Source organism: Perognathus longimembris, chromosome 2, assembly GCF_023159225.1.
Source record: "Perognathus longimembris pacificus isolate PPM17 chromosome 2, ASM2315922v1, whole genome shotgun sequence".
NCBI classification, from domain to species: Eukaryota; Metazoa; Chordata; class Mammalia; order Rodentia; family Heteromyidae; genus Perognathus; species Perognathus longimembris.
Genome location: NC_063162.1, coordinates 5,869,629 through 5,886,895, shown reverse-complemented (window position 1 = coordinate 5,886,895; position 17,267 = coordinate 5,869,629). Strand labels below are relative to the sequence as shown.

The 17,267-nt window shown below is 42.8% G+C and overlaps 1 protein-coding gene across 1 annotated transcript in view; it reads left to right on the top strand.

Annotated features, from left to right (window-relative positions):
- Positions 1-3,307: 3,307 nt before the first annotated feature.
- The window catches only part of Abraxas2 (abraxas 2, BRISC complex subunit), a 30,573-nt gene continuing 16,613 nt past the window's right edge, over positions 3,308-17,267 (top strand). The window contains exons 1-3 of the mRNA XM_048338057.1: positions 3,308-3,406; positions 7,724-7,814; positions 14,165-14,201. Of these exons, the coding sequence (XP_048194014.1) occupies positions 3,308-3,406; positions 7,724-7,814; positions 14,165-14,201 (227 nt within the window). The remainder of the gene's footprint in view (positions 3,407-7,723; positions 7,815-14,164; positions 14,202-17,267) is intronic.

Here is a 17,267-nt window from a genome sequence, read left to right as displayed (position 1 = left end):
AGTTCTATAACATACAATGCAAGATATCTTATGAACCAAGGGTGGGGGGGGGAGAGAGAGAGAACCAATGCTGGGGCTTGAACTCGGGGCATGAGTTGCTTTTGCTCTTGAGCCACAGTGCCAGTTCTGGCTTTTGTTTTAGGGTTTTGTTGTTGTTGTTGTTTTGCTGGTCCTGGGGCTCAAACTTTAGATTTGGGCATTGCCTTTGAGCTCCTGTGTGTCAAGTCTAGTGCTCTACCACTTGAGCCACTTCCAAGTTTTTCTGTGATTAAATGGCGGTAATAGTCTCACAGATTTTGCAGCTCTAGGGTATTTTCTATAGCAGCAATGAAGTATTTGTGATCCAATGTCCTAAGCAAGAATCTCACAGATACCTCACATGGCTGCCTTCCAATCAACAGTTGTTTCCTAGGCTACATGTCTGTTGACTCCACACAGAAGCCCAATAACAAGTCTCTAGAGGACATCAGCACCAAGAGTTGTCTTCCAGCTCACAGAAATCCTGATTAGAACCGAATGTACATCTCCTCCTATACATGATGTTCCAAGATCGTCAGGAAACCACTGGTGATAGAATAAAGTAAAAGGCAGATGGAAATCCATGTGCATAGTGATTAAAGAAGTCAAGAAAGAGCCGTAAGTAACCTTATTACAGAGCAATAAAACTACCGGATACCACAGCCAATTAGTGCTGCTCTAGATGAATGGTTGTTTTGATCTTCTCTAGATGGTAGAGAAAGAAAGCTTGACTATGACTGAGTGGGTCTTAAAAAACTTTTAGGTTCTAATTAAGAAGCACCATGAAAGGTAAGCCCATCTTCAGCCTGGTGTCTTGCCAGCACTTAAGAGGTTTTTGCTGTGTGTGACGAAAGCTATAAACAGTTGTTGGTATGGAGCCTAGAAAAACCCATGGTTTATACAGCGTTCCTTGCCTGGCTCCAGGCATGATTACTCCGCTTAGTTCTGAAGCCTGTGGGCCACCACCTAGGATCACCCTGGGCAACAGGGATTCTTGGTAAGGAGAGGAGAAGCTCCCCGTAGCAAATTGCCCTATCACCTGGGAAAAGCAGCGAATGCTCAGGAACACAATCCCTCCCAACCAGTTCCACTTACTATGAGGCAGGAGGGAGACCTACTGCACTGGGGCTTGCCTGTCACCTCAGTTTTCCAATCCCAGTAGACGGGCATCCTATTGATCCACAACTCTTCCAAAAGTATAATTTTGAGAGTTCTGAAGCACTTCTCGATGGCCAAAGTCCAGGGTCAAATGCAGAGTTTTCCTTTTCTTGACTCTGCAGCTATTAGCACCCTGGGGCCTGGGTTGCTGTCCCTTGGCTTTTCACTCAAAGCTAATGTTCGACCACTTGAGCCACAGCTCCACTTCTAGCTTTAGAGTGGTTAATTGAAAATTAGACTCTCATGGACCTTACTACCTTGGCTAGCTTTGAACCACAATCCTCAGATCTCAACCTCCTGAGTGGCTAGAATTATATATATATTTTTTTAAATTATTTATTTATTTATTTAGGCCAGTCCTGGGCCTTGGACTCAGGGCCTGAGCACCATCCCTGGCTTCTTCCCGCTCAAGGCTAGCACTCTGCTACCTGAGCCACAGCGCCACTTCTGGCTGTTTTCCATATATGTGGTGCTGGGGAATTGAACCAAGAGCTTCATGTGTAGGAGGCAAGCACTCTTGCCACTAGGCAATATTCCCAGCCCGGCTAGAATTATAGTCATGAGCCATCAGTGCCCAGCTTGTGGGTTCTAAATGAATCTACTTCTGAGAGTTGTCAGATTAAGTCCATTCATTGTACAGATAGAGAGTTAGAATGGAGAATGACATAGAGTAAGGGTTCAGGAAATGTTAGATACCATTTTTATTACAGATTGACCATCTCTAATAAAAAAATCACAAGTTCAAAGTGCTCCAAATCCCTCCCAACTAGTGCTCCCACAACTTCTACCACTCAAGTATCTGGGATTACAGATGTGCATTAACATACTTGGCTTCTAGCATCTTCATTTAACAATATTGTACTGATCTATTTGGAGGTCTTATCAATGCCTATTGGTTCCTTATCTTTCAAACTATTTCATAACAATTGAAATTAGAGCTAAAAATATGATATATTCTCTCAGTTACTCCTGAAGGCAGCCACAGGAGATTTCAAATAACCAAACCAGAGCACAGAAAAGTTGTCCACGATCACATTGTAAGTGCTGGAGCTAAGAATAGAAATCAAGAAATCTTTAAGGCCTTCAAGTGGAACCACTACACACAAGGCCTGCTCTATCAATACAATGTGTTGCTGAAGGTTTTCATGGGAAAGTCAGTTAAGAGCGAGTATGACATCATGAAACACTCACTACTGAGTCCAAAAAAAAATTCATCCCAGTCCTCTTTACCTGAAGTCGAGAATCTCTCTGCAGCTACTCTTCTCTCCCCATCCTCTTACTCCTGTCCTCCATTGTTGCCAGTACATCTGGATTACTTTCATCTTTATCTGCTGTATCACCAAGTGTTTCTCGGCTGGATACTCAAGACATTTCCTTATTACCAAGCTTACGAGTTTTATCAGTTTCTTCTATGTCCATCCCCCCCCACAGCAACCTGTTGATGGACAATGCCATCTTCCCTGGGACCCTCCTACCTTTTCACACAACATTTGCTCCCCAACTATGTACTGGGCAGTGTCTACATGCGTGGCATTTTCTCAGATGATGGAGATGCATTGGTAAGCAAATCAAAGTTCAGAAAAAAAGGCAATCAGACAAGATAAATGAATAAAATAGAAATGACGCAGAAGGTGATAGAGGTAAAGTGACGCAGGGAAGTTGAGAGTATGGAGGAGGCTGTAATTTTGGTTTGGGTGACAAAGAAAGGTGGCACTAAATAAAAATCTGAGGTTGTCAAAAGATGTGTCCCCGAGGAGCAGAGGCTGAGCCTGCGACTGAGAGGAGCTTCTAGGATGCTGATTAGAGTGGCTCAGGTGGACGTTCGCTGGGGAAGGGGAAGAAAAGCAAAGCCACCTTGGGTGAAGAAAGTGGCCAGACTACAGGGCTCCAGCACACCTGCTCCTCATGGCCCTTGGCAAACACTAGCTAGCTTGCTTTCTGTGGCCGTTACGTTTTTTTCTCAAAGCTTTATTTTAGTAGTAGGGGGAAATAGAAAAAGGAGCACCATTCCAGCGCTGGCAGAGCAGTCCTCGGCTCTGGACACAGGCACGCCACGCCTCCCTCCACGGACTCCATTTCCCACAATGCCCGGCGGCGGGGCGGACGGAAGGCCGTGCGTCCCGCGCGGGGCATGATGGGGGAGTTGGAGCTTTCCATCATGGCGGCTTCCATTTCGGGCTACACCTTCAGCGCTGTGTGTTTCCACAGCGCCAACAGCAACGCGGACCACGTAGGTGCCGGGCCCCCTGCCGCGGCCGTGGAGGCCCTCAGCCTCCACCTGGGGCGGGCGCCCGCGGCCAGCCCGGGACAGCTCCCAGTTCGGCCCGACGAGACGGTGACCCCAGCGGCTCCCGCCCCCGGCCGGCTCCCAGGTCCCCCGGTGGGCCTCTCGGCGCCTTCCGCCGCCGGCTGTCCCGGGACCGCGGCTCCGGGTCCAGCCAGCCTGCCCCGCCCGGACCCCCCCCCCCGCGCAGTGTCAGCGGTGGCCCGACGGAAGCTGCGCCGGCCCCTCCCTGAGAACCAGGCTTCCGCGCCTCCGAGGGGCGCCCGCCGCCCGGGGTCGGGACGGAGCCTCGCCAGGGGCTGGGCTTGCTTGGAGCGTGGTGCCCGCCGGCCCTCCCAGTGGTTCTGGCGTGCTGGGGGGGAAGCCAGGCTGTCACCACGCGTGCTTGTGTTTTCCTGGGTGCGGGGGTCCCTTGGCGTTTCCGTGAGGAAGTCGCATATTTAGTTCCTCGGAGGAATAAGGAAGTGACAGTGCCGCATATGGGGGGGGGGGGGAGGGGAGAAGCAAAGATGTTTCGGGGATCTTTATCTTACGGATTGCCTTTTTAATCGGAAATTCTCTATGGAATTGGGAGAAGGAGGGTCCTCAATTTGATGGGCATCGCTACAGGGTGCAAAGTGCAATGATTCGAGTTCATTGAATAAGTGCGGAGTGTATGAGTGCGTGTGAGTGGTGGTCATTACAAAGCAAAATTAGGCTGAGAACTGGACTGAGTTTTATGTCAGCAGTCTTAGCTACCGTCAATAAAAATTTCACGGGATTTGATTTCACGAGAGGTGATTTCATTAGCAAATTGAGTGGTTATAATGCTTTCACCTGTTCAGTGTTGATGATAGAAATTGATAGGGATATATACAGCACAGGTTGTGTTGTGTTTTTTTTTTTTTTTCCCAAGGCAACCCTGGCCTTCAGTATTGTAGCGAGACATTTAATAATATAGGTGGTTTGTGATACTCCTCCTGTCCATGGACCACTGAATATGGGTTCAGTGATGCTTTTTGACTCAGTATTAGGTGCAAAACCTGCATATCATAGTTTAGGGCAGGACTGTTGTAAGAATAAGAATCCACCTGTTGAAAAGTGAATTGTTTTCTTACAAATTGTGGTAAGATGGCCATATTGTTTGGATGGTGATAATTATTTTATTGTTATTAGTCTGTCATAGGGCTTGAACTCAAGACCTAGTTGCTGTCCCTGAGCTCTTTCGGGCAAAGCTAGCCCTCTACCACTTTGAGTTACAGATCCACTTCTGACTTTCTGGTGGTTAATTGGAGATAAGAGTTACATGGATTTTACTGCCCTGGTGGGCTTTGAACTGCTATCCTCAGATCTCAGCCTCTTTGAGTAGCTAGGATTACAGGTGTGATTCATTAGTACCTGGCTTGTTTAGATTATTAGTAACTAAGAGCTATCCTTTTAATGTCTTGTGTTCTAGGCATAGTGCTAAACTTCATGGAAATTTTCCTTAAATGCAGTAGTTTGCAACTGTGTTTTGTATGACCATGCCTGTGTACATTAACCTTGACACAATTATAGATGTGGGATACATAAAAGTAATTATTGATTTCTTTGTTTCTTTGTTTATTTTTGTGCTGGCACTGAGACTTAAACTCCTGTTGTCGATTAGTTTTTTCTGCTCAATTCTGGTGCTCTACCGTTTGAGCCACACCTCTATTTCTGGCTTTTTGTTAGTTAATTGGATGTAAGAGTCTTTAGGATTTGTCTGCCTGGGTTAGCTTTGAATCAAGATCCTCCTGAGTAGGTAGGATTATAGGTATGAGCCACCATCACCTGGCTTAATTTCTATTTTGAAGTTGAAAAACCAAGAATTTAACTTTATAATACATGTTTAGACTAGGTAAGAGTTTAATATAAAACTACACATTCTATAGACTTAAGGTTAGCAAATTGTGCAAAGAGCTAGGTAGTAAAAGTAACCATGTGTGAGGTTTGGGAGCCTTGTGGTCTCTTGTGCAACGACTCAACCCTGCCATTGTATGGAGAAAACAACTGTATGGTAGACATTAACATGTATGAAGGTGGCTGAGTCCTAATAAAGTTTACATATAGACACTGAAATTTGAACTTTATGCAAATTTAACAGTTTATGAAATATTATGCCTATTTTTATTTTTTCCAGCCATGTAGAAATTGTACTTATCTTGCAGGCTGTACATTTACCGACATTGGACTTAATTTAGCCCCACACTGTAGTTTGCCTGCTACTGCTATAAAGTAACAATTACTCAGGTAATCCAGACCAGTAGATAAACATTTATACTTAACTTCAGAGTGGTTTTTAACTTCTTTTTGATTTTTTATTGTCACTGATGAGTTATATCTCACCTCATATTGAGGATTGTTATGGTTACTAGGAAAATACTGAATTACACTTTAATTTGAAGTAAACAACACAATTGTTATATAATAATTAGGATATACTTACACTAAACATTTGCTGTTTATCTGTAATTCTAGTCCTGAAAACCCTAGACTGTAGAAACTATGAGGCTATAGCTAAAGAACCCAAAACTTCTATAAGAATATTTAGATTTTTTTCACTTTGATTAGAAGTGGTGGGTTTTTTGTTGTTGTTGTTTGCTTGTTACAAGACAAAGCTGCTTTTCAAAGACAAGCTTATTGGTGTTTCTCAGGCTGATTGTCATGGTTACTTTTTAGGGTCTAAAAATTCTTTTGTAAAGGAAGTCTATTATTCAATTTTGAGGCATACTTTGAATGTGATAGTTGGAGATTTTAGGACATAACCCCCTACCCAAATCAAATGCAGAAAAGTGAAGCTTTAAAACATCTGTCTTCACTCACTGGTCACAAATTGATAAGTCCAACTGAAAATGTTTTAAACCAGGAAGCTTCTATAACTGTTTTGATGGCTCATCCTAGAAGTGAAAAGTATAATACAGGAAAACATTATTTCAGCCAATTTATTCAGCCAGTATTTGTTGAGTATCTGGTTAGATGTTAGGTACTGGACTAGGTTCAAAGATAACAGCAACAAGCACAAAGTACCTGTTCTCCTAGAGCATACATTTTAGCTGGACATAGGCATCTATCTACTTCTGTAATTCTGTATTATGGTAGTGAGACATCTAAGAAGAAAGACAAGGTGAAGGGGACAGAACCCAGAAGATGTAATTTGCCTTATGTTGGACTGGCAAAGCCTCTCTGATGTACCATTTGTATAAAGACGTTAAGTAAGGGAAGGAAAGCCAGGTATAGGTACTTCACACCTGTAGTCGTAACTACTCAGGAGGGCCAAGATCTGGTGGGTTGAAGTTCTAAGCCAACCCAGGCAGACTGGAGATCCAATCTCCAATTAACCGGCAACCACGCAAGTATATAGGGTGAGAGATTCCAGGATGGATTATTATTACTATGTTCTCTACAGGAATGTTATTTTGACACTAGAGTTTGCCCTGTCCAGCTGAGCTTGTGCTGAGTATAGCAGCAACTATTCAAACAGTTGTTAATTTGCTGAATACAGACTGATTTAGTGATAGATATTCTCCAGAGTTACAAATAAATTAGTTTCTGCATTTAAGTGTGTGTATGTGTGTATGTATGAATGTATGAATAAATGTGCTGGTACTCTGGCTGAACTCACAGATAGTTCTTGCTTAGCCTTTTCACTCATGGCTAGTACTCTACTACTTGAACCACACCTTCACTTCTGGAGTTTTGCTGGTTAATTGGAGAAGTCTCATAGATTTGTCTGCCCAGATTGCTTTGAACATTGAGCCACTGGCATTTTCCTGACTTCTGCATTTATTAAAGAGAAGTATACTTGCTAAAATAATTCCCTGTGCCAGTCTCTCTAACAGCACTTAATTGTCATTGTGTTGCCTTCTTTATCCTTTCATGATTAGGTGGGTTTTTAATAGAATGAAAGAAATTACATGGTGTTTTAAGAAACAACCTTGGGATATTTCTGCTTCCTGAGCTTTTTTTTTTACATTGCTTATGAGAATTAGTAGGACTTAAGCAATGAGTTCACTCAAAACAGGAAAGCCTTGATAGGATGAAAATAATATTTGTCTTCTTCTGAAACCTTCTTTTTCCCCAAACAATCTCATTAATTGATATACCTCTGATTGCTTTACTTATTGGTTTAAAAATAGTAGTTTACATGCCAACCTTATTTGGGCTATTGTTAAAATTATTATAAAGTAATATGTCCTTAATGCCTCTTAGTTTTAGTAAAAGTGTCTTTATATTTAGCCTGCAATTGTTTTCTTTTACTTTTAGGAAGGTTTTTTGCTGGGCGAAGTAAGGCAAGAGGAAACTTTTAGCATCAGTGACTCACAGATCAGCAACACAGAATTTCTGCAAGTAATTGGTGAGTAAATTTGTCATTGACCTTAGAAAAACACTTCTTGTATATATACTTGTCATTTGTTTTGGTTTTGGCTCTTAATTTTAATTAAAACATTAAATGGATGATGACAAGTTATTTGTGCTAGTAAGTGGGACATTTTGTGTCAGTATATGGCTGTATGTGTGGTTCTTCTATGCAATTGTCCCTACCAATAACTGATCTGGTTTTTACCAAATCACTATGTGATCCCTCAGTAGTCTCTTCAAAACCACAGGGAACCTCCTCATTGCCAGTATCACTGTCATATGATGAATGGATGTGTTGTCCTGGTCCTTCCTAGAGGGATCTGGCAAAGATGGTCATACCAAAGATACTTGCTGAACCTACATAGCCTTCTGCGTCTAAATGTCAGTCACTTCGGGGCATGTGACTGAGGAAGAGGAAAGGGTGACTATACATGCCTCACTTCTCTTTCAAGCGCTCCCTTTTGATGAAGAACATAATGCTTTTAGGTACATCTTGAGCAGAATACCAAATAGCACATCTTTTTTTTTTTTTCCCAGTCCTGGGCTTGGACTCAGGGCCTGAGCACTGTCCCTGGCTTCTTTTTGCTCAAGGCTAGCACTCTACCACTTGAGCCACAGCGCCACTTCTGGCCATTTTCTATGTATGTGGTGCTAGGGAATCGAACCCAGGGCTTCATGTATACGAGGCGAGCGCTCTACCACTAGGCCATATTCCCAGCCCCCAAATAGCACATCTTGATATGCAGGACTAAGCAAAGGGTGTCTTATTTATTTATGCAGCAAACGTCTATTGAAGAACTTCCATGACCGAGGCATGTGCTAGGCTGACAAAGGAGTATCCAGATACATCTCTGCCTTTTGAAACTATGGGGAGAATAAAGCAAGTAAATAGAAATACCACCAGACAGTGCAAGATGAGTACTGTAGGAGTGTAACAAAAGTCTCATTAGGTGTCTGCAGCTAGGAGTAAAACCTTTAGTGGAGACACAGGAAAGGACTTTGTGAAGAAGAGAAATGCAGGGCCAGAAGCCACACATTCAGGGAAGTACAGAGCAAATCAGGCATAAAACATAGAGGATACCTGGCCTGTTTATATGTGACTAAGACCCAAGATATGTGAAGGTGAATGGTGCGTGGTTCAAAATACTGCTGGCAAGTTAGATCACACTGCGACCAAGTCATCAGTTTTGATGGTCTTCAGTTAAATGGACTGGAGGACAAGGGTGAGGAAGTGAGGGTAAGTGACTGAATTCTCCAGAAGAATCAAGACCAAAACTTGGACCCCTCACACTTCTACCCTGCTATAAATGAAGACTTCTTTTGTGTAATTCAGGTTACATTGACGTGGTTTTGATTTACATAACTCTTTAAAATCCTAAATCAGAGAATTTTATTTCATAGGATATCTGGATACTTACTATTTACATGTTGTTTTTATTTTATTTTTTCTTTCTTATGACTCTTGTGGTTGGCTAGCTATTTTTGCAGAGCTAGGGATCAAACCCTGAGCCCTTCCTTACACATGTGAGGCAAGCATTCTGCAACTGAACCACACTCCCAGGCATATTTATTTATGCTTATTTTTAAGGAAATGGAATAGTAATTAAAACTCTCTCATCCAAATAATTAAAATTCTGTATAACCTAAAGTTCTAAGTCTTTGATTCCTTTCTAAGCTTTGTGAGTTTTGACCAGTTTCTGTGGTTTCACAGATATGAAGAAATACCAATCAATAGAGTTTTCAGATAATTTACTAGCTATATTCATTTCATTAATTGAATCAATTGGGCAGTTTTTTCAAATTAATTAATTAATTAATTTTTTGCCAGTCCTGGGCCTTGGACTCAGGGCCTGAGCACTGTCCCTGGCTTCTTTTTGCTCAAGGCTAGCACTCTGCCACTTGAGTCACAGCGCCACTTCTGGCCGTTTTCTGTATATGTGGTGCTGGGGAATTGAACCCAGGGCTTCAAGTTTACGAGGCAAGCGCTCTTTCCACTAGGCCATATCCCCAGCCCTGGGCGGTTTTTTAGTAACTTACATGTACTATTGTCATAATATTTTTCTTTTCAAATAGGTCACGCATCAGTAGCTCATGCTTGTAATCCTAGCTGTTCAGGAGGTTATGATCCAGAGAATCTCAGTACAAAGCCAGCCTGGGCAGAAAAGTCCACAAGACTGTATGTCCAGTTAACCAGCAAAAAGCTAGACTGGAGATGTGGCTCAAGTGGTAGAGTTCTAGCCAAGCACACAAGCCAAGAGTAACATGAGGCCCTGCTCCCAGCATGCATTTGTAATTAATTGATTAGTTAGTTAATTAATTAAACAGAGAAACCAAAGATGCTAGAAATCCTGAGTTGAAAGGTCACATATTAGGTAGAGAGCCATGAGTAATATTTTCTACCAGAAGTATGATAAGTTCTGACATTGATGAACCTTCAGGCATGTGACTCATCTGCTAAATTTATTGTATGTTGAAAATAGCTAAGTCCATACATGGACATCTTTTTAAAATATAAATTAATTTAAAAAGTTATGCCTACTCATTTGAATTAGAGCTGTCCACTTTTACTTTTAAGAGTAGTAGGTCAGGAGGGGCAGCAAGAGAAAAGTATCCTTAGGTAATGAGGTGATATAGTTACTGGAAAAAATGGAGGGAGGAAGGAGAGGAAATACTCAACTCACTCAGGAGAAAATGAAGCAAGAATGCTGTTCCTTTCACTATCCCATGTGGATGAGCTGTTGAGGCCTGGGGAACTCTAAAAAATCCCAGCTTAGCTTCTTCCTGCTTTCCAGGATTCACCTGTCAGTTATTGTGTCTTCCACCTTCCCTCCAGTCTGTAGCTTTGTCGTGTTTACCCCATGAGGGGCCTACTGTTACAAAAAATAGTAGGAAGTTTAACTTCCCTCAGAAAATGCTGTATGATATCTACAGCATGTCTCATCCTAACTTTTTCAAAGCTTTTTTTCTTTTCTTTTCTGGTGCTAGGGGCCTCATGCTTGCTAGACAAGCACTACTACTTACTGAGCCTATATCTCCACCCCCAGCTCTAGAGCATGTCTGTATTATACTTCCAATCTGAGTTGGAAACTTTGAAGGACACTCATGAGGCAGCTAATAACAAGCATGCGAAGTCAGAGTTCAGAACTTAAACACTCCAGGGATTCCATTAAACAAAATAATCTTTTCTTTTTGGTCAGTCATGGGGCTTGACCTCAGGGCCCAGGCACTATCCCTGAGCTCTTTCAGTCAAGGCTAGTACCCTACCACTTTGAGCCACAGCACCACTTCCAGTTGGAGAAAAGAGTCTCATGGACTTTCCTGCCCAGGCTGGCTTTGAACCAAGATCCTCAGATCTCATCCTCTTCAGTAGCTAGGATTACAGATGTGAGCCACTGGCACCCAGCTAACAAAATAATCTTTTTTTTTTTTTTTTTTTTGGCCAGTCCTGGGCCTTGGACTCAGGGCCTGAGCACTGTCCCTGGCTTCCTTTTGCTCAAGGCTAGCACTCTGCCACTTGAGCCACAGCGCCACTTCTGGCCATTTTCTGTATATGTGGTGCTGGGGAATCGAACCCAGGGCCTCATGTATACGAGGCAAGCTCTCTTGCCACTAGGCCATATCCCCAGCCCCTAACAAAATAATCTTAAAGGCGATTAGTTTTTCTTTTCCCTGAATTAGATAATTTTTTATTATGAGTAATATGCATGTATATATACATATGTACATATGTTAAAAAAAATTACTTTTCCCACTTCCAGTTTTTTAGTGGTTAATTGGAGATAAAAGTCTCATGAGCAGCAAGGTCTGGGCTGGCTTTGAACATCAATCCCCATATCTTAGCCTCTTGATTAGCTAGAACTGTAGGTCTTAGCCACCAGCACCTGGCTACAAATAATATTTTTTTTTGTCAGTCATGGGGCTTGAACTCTGGGCCTGACTGCTATCTATCCCTGAGCTCTTCAGCTCAAGGGTAACGCTCTACCACTTTGAGCCACAGCACCACTTCCAGTTTTCTGGTGGTTCATTGGAGATAAGAGTCTCACAGACTTCCTGCCCAGGCTGGCCAAGTAATATTTTTACTGCAAGCATTCCACATTCTTTTCTTCTTTTTTTTTTTTTTTTTTTTTTTGCCAGTCCTGGGCCTTGGACTCAGGGCCTGAGCACTGTCCCTGGCTTCTTTTTGCTCAAGGCTAGCAATCTGCCACTTGAGCCACAGCGCCACTTCTGGCCATTTTCTGTATATGTGGTGCTGGGGAATCGAACCTAGGGTCTCATGTATATGAGGCAAGCTCTCTCACCACTAGGCCATATCCCCAGCCCCAAATAAATCTTTTTTTTTTTCCACATTCTTTTTTTAAATTTATTTTTTCATTTTATTTTTTTGTGCCAGTCTGGGGCTTGGACTCAGGGCCTGAGTCCCTGGTTTCTTTTTGCTCAAGGCTAGCACTCTGCCACTTGAGCCACAGCGTCACTTCACTTCTGGCCGTTTTCTGTATATGTGGAACTGGGGAATTGAACTGAGGGCCTCATGTATTCAAGGCAAGCACTCTTGCCACTAGGTCATATCCTCAGTCCAAGCATTCCACATTCTAATGATTAAGTACATCTCTGAAATAATTTATAATGGTGTGCCCTGTCATTTTTAGTCCCCAAAGAATGAAATATTTCTAAAGTTGTCTTACTTTCAACCCTGTATCTACTCTATAGGTGAATGAACTCTTCTTTCCTATAGAAGTTTTACGTGTGTGTGTGTGTGTGTGTGTGTGTGTGTGTGTGTGTGAGACATGAATAAAGAAGCTCATGGGTCTATATAATCTCATGTCCTGCCTTGCTGTAGGTTTTTTTGTTTGTTTTTTGGTTAGTTGGTTTTGTTTGGTTGGTCATGGGGCTTGAACTCACAGCCTGGGTGTGCTGTTTCTGAGCTTTTTCTCTCAAGGCTAGTGCTCTACCACTTTAGCTACAGCTGGTTTTCTGGTGCTTACTTGAACCTGCCTGGGTTAGCTTCGAACCTTAATCCTCAGATCTCAGCAACCTGAGTAGCTAGGATTAGAGGCATGAGCCACCGGTATCCAGCTTTGTAGTAATTTTAAGTTAAGGTAAAATTACAGCCTAGAACTCTGAGGCTGTGGATTTTTAAACAACAGGTGATAAGTCGTTCCCTAGAAGAATATGATAAATAGAATTGAATGGTCAGTTTGTCTTTTGGTCTTTATAAGAAGAGTTCAAACCATAGCCCCTCTGACAAACTTGAAGGAATTGTTCAACAATGCTTAATCACAAACAGCTTTTCAAAATCTTTAGAATCTTGCCTTACAAATGCTGTCTCCCTCGGTACTGACCATCTTTGGAAGGGTTAAAAACGTACAGAATTCCTTCCCCTTCAAAGCATTTGGCCCAAGTTGTCAGGAGTTGCTAGCTAATTAGGAATAGTGGGTGCTTAAGACCCTTCTCTTCCCAACAGCTTCTCTTCCTTACAGCTTTTTTGTTGTTGTTGGTCATGGGGCTTGAGCTCAGAGCCTGAGCACTATTCCTAAGGTCTTTCGCTTAAGGCTAGTGCTCTACCACTTTGAGCCACAGCCCCCCTTTATAATTTTGTGGGGTTTTTTTTTTTTGGTTTTTGTGTTGTTGTTTTATGCCAATCCTGGGGCTTGAACTCAGGGCCTGGGCACTGTCCCTTGCTTCTTTTTGCTCAAGGCTAGCACTCTACCATTTGAGCCACAGCATCATTCCTGCTTTTTTCATATATGTGGTGCTGAGGAATCGAACCCAGGGCTTCCTGTATACAAACCAGACACTCTACCACTAGGCCATATTCCCAGCCCCAGCCTCCCCTTATGATTTTCTGGTGGCTAATTGGAGATAAGAGTCGCATGTACTTTCCTACTTGGGCTGGCTTTGAACTGCGATCCTCAGATTCCCAGCCTCCTGAGTAGGTAGGATAACAGGCATAAGCCACCAGTTCCCACCTTGTCCTTACAGCTTTTATACCATTTGATTAAATACTTCTAGTCAGTGGTTATTTTTTCCTGTGATACTTCGTTGTAGGTAAATAGGTAAGGTTGAATAAGACACACAATAGCTACGTGTTCCTGCAAGACCTTCAGCTGTGTTCCCATCACAATGTACAAATGGAAGCAGAACTCTTGTTCTCCACTCTGCTTGTTCTACCACGTGTCCCTGGTGGCAGTATAGCAGTATAGCCACACTATACCTCCTCTGCTTCTAGTTTGAAGAGGAAGACTGTCATCATAAAGATTTTGTTTAAAAGCAAAAAGTCTGGAGTTATTTTATGGTTTCCTGTGTCTTACATGATTAACTGAAGTGTTTTCCCCTTTCTTGTTACAGAAATCCATAACCATCAGCCTTGTTCAAAACTTTTTAGGTAAGCCACATGCTTTCATTTCTTATTAGAAGGATTGATTAAAAACTAGTGAAATTAGGCCTGCAGCTGATTATGACTATAAAATCACAGTAATAACTGAAGGAACCCAAAATTTTCATTTATAGGAATTCTAGCTCTGTGTGTAGTACTGTGTTAGATTAGGAAAGGGGATGGGCACTGTACAAATCGTGGGTTCAGTGATTTAGAATGGAAGACTTCTTTACCTCCTATTAAAGCCTTTGTACATATAGAAGAAAGTTAAGATGATGTATAGATAAAATAATTTATTTATTTTTTTGGCCAGTCCTGGGGCCTGGACTCAGGGCCTGAGAACTGTGCCTGGCTTCTTTTTGCTCAAGGCTAGCACTCTGCCTCTTGAGCCACAGTGCCACTTCTGGCCATTTTCTGTATATGTGGGGCTGGGGAATTGAACCCAGGGCCTCATGTATACGAGGCAAGCACTCTTGCCACTAGGCCATATCCCCAGCCCCTAGATAAAGTAGTTTTAAAAGTGCTATTTTTGTGTGTGCCAGTCCTGGGGTTTGAACTCAGGGCCTGAGCACTATCACTGGCTTCTTTTTGCTCAAGGCAAGCACTCTACCACTTGAGCCTTAGTGCTACTTCTAGCTTTTTCTGTTTATGCAGTGCTAAGGAATTGAACCCAGGGATTCATGCATGCTAGGCAAGCACTCCACTACTAAGCCACATTCCCAGCCCCTGCTATTTTTCTTTTCTTTTCTTTTCTTTTGGCCAGTCCTGGGGCTTGGACTCAGGGCCTAAGCACTGTCCCTGGCTTCCTTTTTGCTCAAGGCTAGCACTCTACCACTTGAGCCACAGTGCCACTTCCAGCCTTTTCTGTTTATGTGGTGCTGAGGAATCAAACCCAGGGCTTCATGCATGCCAGGTGAGCACTCTACCGCTAAGCCATGTTCCCAGCCCTTTGTGGGGATTTTTTGCATCTCATTATATAAGAAGTAAGAAATTAAAAGTGTCCAGTAGAGCCAGGCACTGGTGGCTCACATCTGTAACCCTAACTACTCAGGAGGTTGAGATTTGAGGGTTGTGGAGCCAGCCTGGGCAGGAAAGTTTGTGAGACATTTATCTCCAATTAACTGCCAAAAAAAAAAAAAAAAAAAGAGAAAACCCAGAAGTAGAGCTATGACTCAAGTGGTAGAGCTCTAGCCTTGAGCAAAAAGCATAAAAGGGTAGAGACAGTGCCGAGGCCCTGAGTTCAAGTCCTAGGAACAACACCAAAGGGGAAAAAAAGGTCATTGGTCAACTCCAAAATATAAGTAAAGGAGACAGCTACAGTGGCTTATGCCTGTAGTAGTTGTAGTTAGTCAGAAGGTTGAAGCAGGAGAACAACTTAAGACTAAGAGTTTGAGACTAACCAGGGCATCATAGCCGAGCTATCTCAAGCTGAAGCCAGTGGCTTATGCCTATAATACTAACTACTGAGGAGGCTGAGATCTGAGGATCATGGTTCAAAGCCAGCCTAGGCAAGAAAGTCCAAGAGACTCTTATCTCCAGTTAACCACAAAAAGCTGGAAGTGGAGCTGCGGCTCAAGAGATAGAGTGCTAGCCTTGAGTATAAAAGCTCAGGCCCAGAGTTCAAGCCCCAAGATTGGCAAAAAAAAAAAAAAAACTTTCCCAAAGAACTTAAGTAAGGAAGGGAGACATGACTTACCTTTGTGCTTCTTGTTTAAGCTAATATACACCAGTTTCACATTACAATCAACTAAAGGACGGACAGAAAAAAATGAGAAGAAAACATTCAGAAAGGAGAAATCAAACAATAGAAATTGATCTGGAGGGAAATGGGATGGGGGAGTCCAGTATCTCCCACTCTCTATGCTTCTCCCAAGCCACCACCTAGGCATCTTTCTAAGCTTCAAACCCTACCATCTGATGGCTGCTATGCTTTCAGCCATGTGTTTCATAAAACTTCCCTAGGCCCTACTTCTCCCTCCCCAGAAGGCATGCCAGCGTCCTTCCAATAGGCCCACCGGAGCACCATTCCATGTTCTTGATCATTCCTTCCCCCCACCAACCCTTCTGCCTAGCTGTTTCTGCTGTTTGAACCCTGAAGCCCTCACCCTCACTACCCTGAACTCCCAAGCCCCTCACACCCCAACACCCTTGACTTTCATCATGTCTATTCTTCATATTCACCTCTACTCATAGACTATTTTAGAAGACTTGTGTCATGCCTATTGGCTACCAGTAAACAAAGCCTCAAAGTAGCCCAAAACCCCACCTAGTTTAGATTTACACATAACTGAAAGTGGAATGGGGAAGCTATAATAAGACCAATAGCAGAGGAGCAACTATTGGTCATTTGAAAAGAATGTCAGATGTCAGAGCCAGGTTTTATTCCACACATTGCCTCTGTCTCATCTCTGAAACAATCTGATCTGGGCCTGGTATAGCTCCACTGGATGTACTTGGCCTCACCCTGCTAAGTAATTCCATAAAACACTCAGTACCAGAACAAGGGTTTGATTGAATTTAATTCAGATACTCACGATTCCTAGAGTTAAAGAAACCTGAGAAATCACATGTCTGGTCCAAACTCCTGATTTTGCAAAAAAGGGAAATGGAGAACAGATAAAGTGACTTGCTCTAGATTTTACAGGAAAAAGCAGAATTGGGGCTGGAGCTGGCATCTCCTGGTGCCTGAGTCAGTGATTTATGAACTCTTTCCTGCCTTTGGGGCCTGGGACTTACAGTAGTAAGAGGAGGATGCCACTCCTAAGACAGTCACCACAGACAGAAAAGTTTATCTGGGCTCATGGCATTGGTCTGTTTGGGAAGTGAATGCATTGTTTGAAGCTAACCAGACCTGGCTTCAAATCCCAGCTTTTCTGTGCTAGCTCTGCAGTTTGGGGCAAGTCAGTTAATGTTGCTATCATTATAAAAATCAGAATAAAACTTACTGATTTGGGGGCTAGACTCATACCTCTCAGCATTGATGCAAGAAGGATGTGATTGCATGAGAAAGCACACAGCTGAGTGTCTCATTAAACATTCAGCAGATGTTCCTTTCCCTTCATTTATCAGAAACTG